This window comes from Scatophagus argus, chromosome 11 (genome assembly GCF_020382885.2).
Source record: "Scatophagus argus isolate fScaArg1 chromosome 11, fScaArg1.pri, whole genome shotgun sequence".
NCBI lineage: Eukaryota > Metazoa > Chordata > Actinopteri > Scatophagidae > Scatophagus > Scatophagus argus.
The window spans coordinates 13848271-13860751 of NC_058503.1; the positions used below are offsets into that span (position 1 = coordinate 13848271).

General features: G+C 42.1%; 1 protein-coding gene across 1 annotated transcript in view; it reads right to left on the minus strand.

Moving 5' to 3' along the window:
• Nucleotides 1–12481, minus strand: part of myo10l3 (myosin X, like 3) — a 53824-nt gene that overhangs the window by 32847 nt on the left and 8496 nt on the right. Inside the window, exon 2 of the mRNA XM_046404127.1 lies at nucleotides 6665–6763. Coding sequence (XP_046260083.1) covers nucleotides 6665–6763 — 99 coding nt within the window. The remainder of the gene's footprint in view (nucleotides 1–6664; nucleotides 6764–12481) is intronic.

The window sequence follows — 12481 nt, forward strand, 5'->3', positions numbered from 1 at the left end:
ACTGAAGGTATGACTACTGAATAAGAGATCATGAAAACTTTCTGTAGTGGATAATGTTTCGGGTTGTTCATTTAAAATACTACCCCATTTCAGTGGGAAGAGGAACTGAAGAGTCTGGTGAAAATTTTCTGTCTGGTCATTTGTGTCATTTGATTGTTGTAAAAACATTGCTTGCTGCAGCTTTAACAAAGTCAACACCATCACGAGAAAACCTGAAGAGCTTCCATTAATTTATTATTTATAATAATTTCTTCTTGTGCACTTGTTCCAATACAATTATTTGTTATGATAAACAAACCATGCATTTATATGACACACGTGTCAGATGCATAAGATATGTGACTGCAGACAGAATAGTTTATGTTAACATCTCTATCTGTCCTACACATTACAGATAAGCAGAGGGAGATTCACTGGTGGAAGCCTGACTGCTTATAAATCATTGCACTGGTAGGCGTGTATGGATTCCATCTTTTTCATGTTTATGCAATGCATTAACTAAATTAAATTTATTAAAGTGGGAAAAAAAGAAAAGGAAAAAAGCCTGTGAAATGATAAACTGAGTCATCTCTGCTCTAGATGGCCATTAGAGGATGGGCGTGAGCACAGTAACAATGCAGTCATCAGTGGGTTGCTACATGTTTGTGATATTAGGGTTTGTGAAAGGGTGAAAACCTCGGTGGGGGGGAGCAGCACGTGTAGTGATGTCATCCATCGAGCAGAAGCCTGCAGATTTACAGCCAGATGTCTCTTAACACTCGGCTTTAACCCCACCCTCTCCTCTCTAGCAAATTGGTTCACTGATTCACTAATACATACTGTTTTTACCTGCTTTACATCCTTAGTCTGTACTATCATTTTACGCTCAGTTACAGCACTTAATGTGACTGATGTCACTATCAGCGCCTGTTCTCAGGTGGATTAAAGTGCATACAAAACCGTATTGGATTTACTTGATAATGAGTGAAAATGGAAAAAAACAGCTGATTATTTGGCAAACAAATCAAAAAGTACAACTGCAAAAAATATTTATATATTCAGTCTGAACAACATCATTTTAGGTTGATAAAATATCAGCTAAGAGACCATAAAAAGTCAGAGTACACCAACATTAAAGAATATCTCGGCGATAAATAAAGGAGTTCTGATTCTGACTCTGAACATGTAGCTTAAGTTTGCTAAATTAGATAACTTTAGCCACCATAGGCTAGTGGTCAAACCAGAGCAAGAGAGCCTGTCAGAGCAAAATCTTTGATTGTCCTGGAATGACTGAGTGGAGGTTCAAGGTTCCATTTTTAGGAGGAAATATGGGTTACGTTGTCATTCAAAGGATTTTTGCATCTCTTTAAAGATAAACAAAAATCAGTAGTAACTGTTTGCCATCGATAGGCATGATATTGCAGAATAATGTGACAATAAAATAAAAGGAACATGATTATCCATCCATCCATCCATCCATCCATCTTTTAATTTATCCTTGCATATGATTTACAACAATATATCAGTGGAAAATATTACAAGCCCCCAAAATCTGAGTTGACTTTCTCTTCACCCAGCCAATCAAACAAACCGGAGAAGTCTGGAACAGGCCTGTAGCTTCTGCTCGTGTTCGCGTTCTTTCCTTTCCCACAGCACAAGTTCAAAGCTGCATTTACGTGGCTGGGAGCAAAGATGATACAGGATAACAAACAACAAGGAGAGGCCACAGGTCCATGTTACATTCTCGATAGCAGTGAGGGCCTCAAGTTTCACAGGAGGAAAACAAATATGGCTGCTTTAGCCAAACACACAATGAGCTGCAAACTTGGAAAGCACACCTACAACTCATCCAGAAAAATATATAACACAAGAGAGAGGGGAATTTCCTATTCACACTTCTGTATGTGTGTGTGTGTGTGTGTGTGAGAAGATCCTCTATATGTGCTGGTAGTTTGTCTCTGCATCATATGATGTGACCTTTGTTTGTGGTCTTCTTTGGATAATTCACTGTTCTTCCACTTTGATTTCACAGAGCCTCAGGGGCTTTCTCGTGTCTGAAACATCAGAGATGTTCAGAAGAAAACTGAGCTCAAGTTTCCAGCAACAAAAGATGTTTCACATTCCTCTGTTTTGCCCCGCTGTGGTATTTCAATGTTTGGTTTCATTGTTGGTTTCATCCCTGTGAGATCAGTCACTGCGCTCTGCCAACACAATATTTGTTCATGTCTTCATAAATTTGCTTCCAAATAATTTGCTGACTGAACATCCTGTAGAGGCGGCTAAAAGGAAGATGGAAAATGAGAGCAGATCAGCTCTAGACGGAGACAAATACTCCTTACCATTTCCATTTCAGTCCTTGCAATAATGTTCTATTAGTATCCGCTATAAAAATGGTATTGGAGCATCAAACCCTGAGGCACGTAATGCTACCAACACTTTGCAACACTCCCAACACAACACCAGCTAACTCAGCAGCAAAGCAACAGTACGTTCAGTAACAGTGCGTATCAACTGTTACTGAACTTCAGCTTCCATTTTGAAATCCATTTTGATTAATCAAAACGGATAGTTTAAGTGATTAATTGATATGTGCTCCTGATGGTTGCCATGCCTGTTTCATATGGGGATGCAGTAGCATCATCCATGTTCATTATGTGAGTGGTGTATTGCTGGGTGGAGATCATTTCATGTCACTTACAACAACATGTGACTGGTGATTGATTAGTGAAACTGTTCACTGTGCAAATCAATCCTCTACAAATGGAGCCTGGTGTTGACACTGGTACACCACACTACAGGACACGTGGCTGAGCACAAAGCAGACAAATAAACAACACCAAAAAACCTCAACGTGAGTGAGTGAAACCTTCGCTGATATAAAACGAGTAACTTTCTTTGAGGCTTGAGTTATGGGATAAAGATGTTAAATCCTAGAGAAGACAGTTGTTACTGCTGCTTTTTCCTTCTCTTTGTCTTGCTTCATTTATTTCTTCTTCCCTTCCTTCTCTAATAAAATTGCCAAAAACAAAAACCCACAATAGTTAGAGCAGACAGAAATTTAAGCAAAACATTTCCAGCTCTCTTGGTATTAAAGTAGATCTAAAAAAAAATAAAATAGTTGATTAATTATTTGCTCAGCAGAAAAATAATCAGGAGCTATTCTGAAAATGTATCTTTATAAGTTAAAACTAAGTAAAACTGAGTTATATAAAATTTTTCTTGTTTGTCAGTTGTGATGGACATTTTTATCTTAGACTGCTGGTTAGACCAAACAAGCGATTTGAAGATCGTGAGGAGGACTTCTCCTTATTTTCTGTCATTTCACACAATGGAGAGAATAGTCAGCAGATTAATCTGTAATGAAAACAACCGTCTGTTGCAGCCTTACTATTAAGTGACTCTTCAGTTATGTTTAATTTTCCGTCCTCAGTTTAATTCTGTGGACGGTCTGCCTTCTCAGATGAAACTCAGATGAAGTCCAAGGCCTCAGTTTATTCCTGACTGTAACAACCATCTGATTTTTAAACTTTCTGCGCAGCTGTTACGCTCTTTCCCTTTTGTTTCCTTCTGGCTGCAACCACACCCTGCTGCTGCTGCTGCTGCTGCTGCTGCTTTGTTCAACCAACCCCACTGAATATTCACATGTAGGCGGCGTCAGGCTCTGTGGACTGTTAGTGGCAGATATATTTTCAAGCCTTTTGAAAAGACACATGGACAGATACAAAATCACAGGCTTGTGGACGCAAACACTAACTTGTTTATCACTGTCTGTGTCACTTCCTTTCTTTCTGCTGACTCTCTCTCTCTCTTTCTCTCTTTCTCTGTATCTTACAGTGAACCCATCTGCTGAAGGGGGATCCCACCCAGACCCGGGAGACATTTAGGGGGGGTCGGGTGGCAGAAGGAGACAGGCTTATTAATAGGGAAAACTGTGAGGGTAACTTACACAGAGGTAGTTTTACAATACATCCTTTACATTTACCCAACATGGCATACAGCTGATCCAAATCCTCTAAATGTTTGCTTAGCACACATACACACAGATGCTCACAATAATGTTTGTGTGAGCGTGTTATTTCTGTGAGCACACTCGTGAATGCACAACACTCACATAAAGGCTCCATTGACCAAAAATCCAGAAAGGACCAAAGGGCCATCAATGTCCTATTTTAAACCTCGCAGACTGTATGGCCACAGGCTGTGGACACTTTTCTGGAGTCACACTCGTTCAGAGTCGAATTTCTCGTCTCTTTCACTTCATCAAAAGACAAATTATTTGAAAACGAAACATCTAGTCAAATAAGGAAACGTTCAACTATTATCCGACCATCGATTTAGGACTCTTTGCTGGAACAAAGAAAAGCAGCAAATCCTCACACTTCCGTCAGCTGACTAATAGATTATCGACTAACTTCTTCATATCAACATTATTTACAAAACAATCTTAGACCATATCTTTTCTCAGTTTCCAGCTTTAGTAATATCATTTACTGTGTCAAATCTGTGTGAAATGATTCGTGTCATTCAGGCCTCACAGCTCAGTCTCCATCAGGACATCATCTGTGACAGCAGCTATTTAGTTCAGGTGACAGAGCCTCTCCCTGCTTTTCGTTACATGTGCACCCCTCTGGGGATAACACACACACTCTGTTAATCCAGCTGGTGCCATCTGGTCACACACACACACACACACACACACTGAGGCATGCACTCAAACAGACAAAGCCACAAGACATTCAGCATTCAGCTTCAGTGTGTCTGCTGCATCTCACTGGTCCACTCAGGTCTGTGTTGTACCGGGGGATGAGACAGTGATGAATGCTGATATGATGGTTAATGTGACAGCAGCCAGGTCAGCCTGTTAAAGCCGAGACAGTGTGGGGGAAGACACACTCTTGACTCTGCAAGCTGAGCACTCAGGCAACAAGCTGCACCTAAGTGTGCGGACCGAAGCAATGCATAATAGTATAACCACCTCCACCCTGAGGGAAAAATACTGCCAGGATACTTTTACAGAACAACCTCCGACACTGCACATGAGTATGAAAACACCAGGATGTGGATAAAGACAGCTAGACAGACAAAACACACACACACATTATTATTACCCTTAACATACTGTAGGAGCTGGGTTTAATAAGGATTACACCTGAATCAGAAAATGCAAAAACTGTGCAGATACGTCATCGGAGCTCAGCCAAAGGTGGAGATGGTCTGTTTTTCAGTCTCACATTCTTGTCATTGTGGCTGCAGAGTCTCACGACACAGAGGAGATGTCCATATGCCTGGCCTGATCACCGACACATCCTGAGCTTGCATGTGAAGATCAAATGAGACAGGCTTCAGCTCAGCTGCAACACCACGATCCTACTCTGAGCCACACGCACAAAAAAAACCCCCAGATAAACAAAACATGACGCCATGTTAAATAAATGTTATTATTTTTTTTAAATCCCACTGAAATGTATTGGGACTTAGAACAACGCCCAGTGGTCATATTAAAAAAGAAGTTGGGTCTCATTCATTTCTTAACCTCTGACCTGGTTCTGAGAGAATCCTTCCCAGCTGTGATAGATGGCGTTTCCATCGGTCAGTCGTCCCGCCCCCCTCCCCACCGACAACACATGGCTGACTACTCACACTACAAGAATCCCAACCACTGACCACGGAAACATCAAATAAATGCACTCAGGATGGGGGGTGTGAATGACTTTGCTTGTTCCCTTTTATAACTCTATACATTTTGTTCTTCTTTCTCCCATATGCAGACTGCAAGTGAGTCACGTTATAATGTGAGAATAAGACTATTAAGCGTCGTATCTTTGGTGAATTCCCTTAATTTCCACAAAGAGAAAAGGATGTTACTCCTCGAAAGCTTGGCGACCACTCCTTCATAGGTCACCCTTCATTACAAGAACAGTCAAGGACTCCGGTGAAGGAATAACGCGGGGCCTTGGTGAGACAGAATCTGGAGGTGGAAATGATGCGTGTGTTGAGATCCTGTCAATCCTGTTCCTTCCTCAGTCCCTGACCCGACTAAAAAAACCAAATGGAGCACACAGACAAGCACATGCGCTGCACACAGGGGTTTGTTCATTACGGTGCACTTCACAAGAGAAAAATGTCACCGGGAGCTCATTTTCAATCTACACTCTCTGACCCACAGACGTCTGAAACTATTTTTTAACCGTCCATCACCACCTTCATCTCTCTGCCTCCCTCCCTCTCTCGAACAGGATTTCCTCCAGACACAAAGACCACCGTGCACTGCCAAACAGATAAGCTCAGGCCAATGACTTGACACAAGGAGCCCATTCCTGTCATTCTTACTTTATTACAAAAGGTGTTGATCCCACCGTTGAACTCTGACATGAAACACATGTGCAAACCATTAACCTGCTCGCACACACACTAGGCCCCTCCCATGTTAGAATGCAATCCTGTAAATTACAACTGAAAGACGACAGGAGGCTCTACATGCATGCTATCAGTTGAAGGCAGTGACTTTACTGTTATGACTTCAACCCAGAAGTGTCGACTTGTTTCTTGTCTTTAAGGGTTTTGTAACATCATGTTTCCTGAAACCACAGTGCAGAAACACGGGGCAGATGAGACGCTGGGGTGGTTTAAAGTGATTCGCTGGCAGCACTGATGCTTCAGCGGGGAAAAAAAGAAGTCCTCTTACCTTCCCATAGTCGGTGCTGAGGACCAGGGACGAATCATCGCAAGAGCTGAGGGTGGAGGGGAGGAGCTGTTCTTTGTGTCTCAGCCAGACACGGGCTCCCTGCAACACAAAGGACACAAGCAACACCATTAACATCTGGACACGGGACTCGTACTGGAGTCATCGGTTTGATGAAGAAAGTCCTGGACATTTTAGGAATGCAGCTCTGCTTATGGAGACCATCAGCAGAGATAAAGGAAAGTTTGAGCCAGAAATAAGTGAAAGAAATATTTTCAGACATTTAGGAGTAACATGCGGGTGCCAAGTGACTTATAGCTGTTCAGTCAGAGGAGAGGGCAGAAATTGTTCCAGAAAAGCAAAGATTCTGGCTTTCTTCCTTCAGTCTTTTTCTCTTTTTTCTCAGCATTGCTCATCACTCTTTACCACATAGCTGCTCCCCACACCACACAAAGTTGGCACAGTTATCCTCTTATTAAAGTGTCATTGCCTTTTAGCAGAGCAAAGTTGTTTGCCAGGCCTGCATGCAGAGGGTGTGTCAGAGACTTAAACTACTACTCAGGGTCACTCTGTAAAAGCGCTCTAAAAAGGCTTTCAGTCTTCAGTCATCAGGGCTAATTTGCTCTATAAAATAGAAGAATATGATCTCAAATGAGCATTTGCAACTTCAGCAAGTCGATCTGTAAAAGCATTTCCATGTTCAGCATCCTTTCTTAAAATTTCAACAAGGCAGAGCACAGTGCACTTCTTGCCATAGTCCCAGAACAGGTCTTCGTTTCAGACAGTGTAAACCAGCACTACAGCTGATCTGAGCGGCCAGACCTCCTGTGTTTGTGTATCTATGTGAAGTCACTGACCTTCCCAAACATGTTTGTTAGCAGCTCGGTATGCAGGAGCAATAACAGGAACCTGTGGCTGATTGCCTAGACTTGACTGTCATTTCCTTATAGTCAGATCTGAGTATTAACAGAAATGGCTGCGCTTTAATAGCGGACGAGAATGAATGCCTGTGCCAGTCAAAACGGTAAATCATTTAGGATGGACTAAATACACGTTTGTCAGGGTCAAAAAGAATACCATAAAGACTGGAAAGAAAAGGGAACAGCTGGCCTGGCTGACTCAACAAAATTCACCAATCAGCACTTCTAAAGCTCCCCAGTTTACACATTATATCCAGTTTGTTTAAACTGTACAAAAGCCCAAATGCAAAAGTGGCTAATTGTGTTTTATGAGGTGTTATTAGAGTGCAATAAAACATATTTCCCAAAACGTTTCCTTTGGGGAAGTTGTTTGTATCTTCTCCACCTCTAGACTCCGCTTTAATGTGAAAACTGAAAACTGCGGTTTTCGGTTTTCAAAAATTTATAGGATGTGCACTTTTGCCCTGAAAGTCATCCTCTCCTGTGAGCCTGTCTTTGAGCAACCAAACACCATTAATCATCACAAGTGCCACCATTGAGATGGCCGGGGAAAACATGGGAGGAAAAAAGAGGGAATTGAGTGTCCAACAGAGCATAAACGTGAAGAGATCAATATGCATGGATTCCACTCAGAAACCTTACACAAGGTCACTGCATCCAGACATCAATCCTCATTAACTATTAACAACAGGCTGCCACGTGTGCACACACATACGCTCTCAACCAGGGAGCACAAATGTGCTGGCCAACAGAGTCAGAACAAAGATCGAGATGCTTTTGTTTAATGTGCTAGACATTTGCCTGAAATGCAATCTGTTTTTAACAGCACCGAATCGTAGAGACAAAAAGGAAATCAGGTCAATAAAGAATTATTCTGTCCACTGAATTAACTTGCTCAACAGCCCTAAGTGACGACTGGTCTCCATTCTTTTCTTTAAAATGTGATTCAAGCCACCTTATTGGACAAAAGGTCAATCAGACCAACCAGCCGGTCTGCAAAGCCACTTCCATCATCAAGGATTCTATTTTCTTTCAGTCCACTAATGGAGGGCAGCTAAATGTGGCTCTGCCTCAAACCACGGGGGACAGCGGTGAGTGGGATGAAGGGGGTCGTGTAAATTAGGAGGAGGCTGAAGCGGGCGGGGGCAGTGAGGGACAGGGGAAAGGGGAAGGGTGCAGGCACCTGATAAAGTCCCGCCTCCCATTGTCTGGAAAACGAGGCAGACAAACATCACGACACAAATGTAACAGAGGTATTCATCTCAACACATGGCCACACATAAACTCAGGTGCCATTTAGTGTGAGACGATTGGTGACTTCCCATACCAGAGACTGACTGTGTCTGCCTGGTACCAGCCTGGCGTGCAGCCTATTCAGGGGAAAAGCTGCTTCACGTGAGTTCACTGAGGTCCAGTGAGGAGATTAATAGTGTTCACCCTATAGATTTTAAGAAGATCAGTTGCTGTTATGTAACACAGGGACTTGAGTTCAAAAGAATATTGCTGTTCTTGCTGAGGCTGGTTGTACTCCTAACCGCAACAGTAGAGCCGACAAAGTAAAGAAACATGCAGGCAAGTATGTTGTAACAGAAGGCTGATCACATGAATAGTACAGCAGGCAAGTCGAGACATGGAGAGTAGTGGGATGGATCTTAATACTGCAATGCCACATCCTAGTATTGCCTCAATTTCAGTGACGCAAATATTAATTTTCCAAGAACTTGAATTAAAAGGTTTAGCTGCTGACTCACAGTGTCAGGAGTTTTCCATTCACCATGAACAGGGACTTTGTCAAAGAGCAGCCCAGTAACTGTTGTTGTGATTTGGCGCTATATAAATAAATTGAATTGAATTGAATTTTTACAGATAAAAACAGATAAAACTCTTCACAGGGCTTGCTCGGTGCACACTGTTGTAGTTTTTAAACAGGAATTGCAAGTTTAAACCCAATAATCAAGATAATAACTGGTTAATTAAATGAGTCGACACTATATGGTAAACCAAACGTCAGCAACAAGCTGGCTCATAAAGATGCTAATTCTGGGTTGGCGTGCTGCACCAGCGTCTGTGCAGGACTGACTTGCTCTCTGGAGAACCGCCCACCAGGCACTATAATCAAAACTCAGCAGAAACGTTTAAAAAAGCCGTACTAGTCTCGTTTTGAACATGTATCATTTTCTGCAAATCATTTTTAGCCCACATTTCTTGTTTGTTTTGTTTCAGTTTTAATTCATTTTAACGTTGTGCTACATGCACAAACACAGCCTTTTATTTTATTTTTATTTATTCAATGTAGCATATTCATAGAAACGGGAAATTAAAAGGGAGAAAAGAAAACAAAAACAGTCAGTTGAGAACAACCCAAATAGTCTCCCTTATCCTCTCTACAACGTATGCATTTCGCTCTACCTTAAACAAACACTAGGGTTTATCTGCTTGACTCATCAGTCAGTAAAGCTGAAGCAGGTAGAAGTGATGAGGTTCTCCAATGACGTGAAATCTCAAGAAATCCAACACCAGATGTGTTTGTCCATTGGTTTGTGTCTTTGTATGTTAGCTTGGTGTGTTAGTCTAAAGAGTCTTGAAGCTGAAGGATATAAAGTAGAGATGAATTGTCTCAGCAACAGATGGTCTCACCAAAACTCCTCCTCCTCCTCCTCCTTGTCCCCTCCATCCTTAAGAGCTCCGTCACTAAGTCAGGACAAAAGCAACCTCCTCTGACTGAGAGCTCAGAAGTTAACCAGGCGGAAATATCCCAAACAAAGGCCAGCTGGGACACAAGGGGACACGGGTATCAGCTTGTGTTAAGTTTGCCAAACTTTAATCACCTGCTGCTAACCAGTGAAAAAAGTGTGTGTACTTCTTGATAAAAAATCACCCAAAAGGTACAGTGTTCATATGGTAATGAAACACAGCTTTCACTCACTTTAATTATCAGGTTCCAGTTAACTCCACACCCGCGCCTCCGGTAACCATTTGTTTTAATGGCTCCATTAAAAAGCAAAGTTGAACTGCGGCCATGACATTTCCAGCTAAAACTAATTTCACATTCTTAGCGCTGCATGTCACTCAACACGTGTAGCACTGCTGAGGCAGAACCAGCTGACAATAGCAATCCGATCGACCAAAACAGGCCGCACACCGACGTCCCATCATGCTTTCTGACACAGAAACCGCTTGGGCTGAATGATGTGATCCCGGACTCGGAGGGTTGAATTTCTGTAGCTCGTATAATGACATCCAGCTCAGAGATTTGATAATGAATGAGCCTTAAATATTTAAGGACATACACAGCACAAGGTGCCACGGCTCTTTCTCTGCTGTCTGGCGTAGTATGAGCACAGGCGGTATCAGGTGATCGCATCAGCCAGAACAAAAGAAAGCTAATTAACTCTGCCTAACTCGAGCAAGGTTGAACAATTAGCTATGAAAAGCCAATTTCTTGCCTCACCGTAGTGCGTTTTCGAGGAGTAGTGAGCGTACACCTGCCCGGCAGACAGCAGTGAACAGCTGCTCATGCTGCAGGTAACACTGACTGCTGGCCAGGACTGATTCCTGGCTCCAAGATGAGTACATCCAGCTGGATTCCTGACAAGCATCTCATTTGCTGTGTTCCAGAGTAGAGGAGGATAAACGTGACATGGGAACATGTCCACTAGGAACATTTTTGCCCAAAAGAAACCCTAGCTGTTGCTACTTTCACTTGTCCCTCTCAAGTTCCCCTCCTTTCCTGTGTTCGTTCAGGATTTCTTTACAATCATTTGTCATTTGTCCAAGAAAAGCTTTTCAGTGACCTACAGCATCTCATTTAGAAGCAGATATTCAAAGACACATTGCAACCATAGTCCAAGACCCCACTGACACTTCAAATGCCACAACAGTGTTATCATAACAATAGAGAGGCATAAGGCCAAGTCATTCACCTGTGACCTCACTTATGGTGTCTTGACAGATGTGCAGTCCAGAACGCTGGCCGGCCTGACTGACTGACCTGCATTTAATAAGGTCAAATAGCATATTGACACTTGCAATTTACCAGGACGTGTGTGTGTGTGTGTGTGTGTCTGTCTGTCTGTTGCAGGTAAAATTAGCTAAAGTCAGTTTAAAAACAAACTTAAATATACCAAACGATCAAAATTCAGTGCCATCTTCTAGTTTACCAAACTTGAATGTCTTTGGGCAGAAACAGACTTAGATAAAACATTAAGAAAGGATTCAGTTGTCCAGTGGATTTTTGTTTGTTTTCGCAGAAAAGTTTAACTGTTGCAAAAATTAGGCTTTTTAATTTGGCTGGATATATAGGTGCTTTATGCACATAACAATAACAGAAATACATGTAGCCAAACAACATGTAACAATGCTGAAGATTACAGCTTTGTCCATGAAAAGGTAGCCAAATTCAGGGATGATTGAAACCAAATCTCCTGAATACTGAGTGAGTGGAATGAGGACGAATCCGCCAAGTAGCTGGAGAGATTAAACAAATAGGATGAGTGCAGCTGAGAGGAGAATCTGGGCAAGGGTCCCTCTGGGTCTTTGGCCACAAGCTTTCCAGTCAGGCAAAATCTACTGTGCATCCTGCAAAACCTCTGCTGAAAGTTCACATTACAAACACAGCAAGACATTTATTATCTCATTACCGCAACATTTGACTCAGCTTGGTCGTTGTTGGCATCTTTTAAATTAATGTATTCATTTCATTATTTTTTTTCCTACTGCTAAGCAGCTCCCCTGGGCCAATAAAGGGTTAAATGTCATTCTCAAGAGCTCTTCAGTCGTGTTTATTGAGGAGAAATTTTCCAAGAATTCAGTTGTGCAGCCCTCTGGCGACATGCTGGCTTCCATAATCATCAGGCCACTGTCATCAGGCTCATCAAGTTGTATATAATTAAAGTATAAG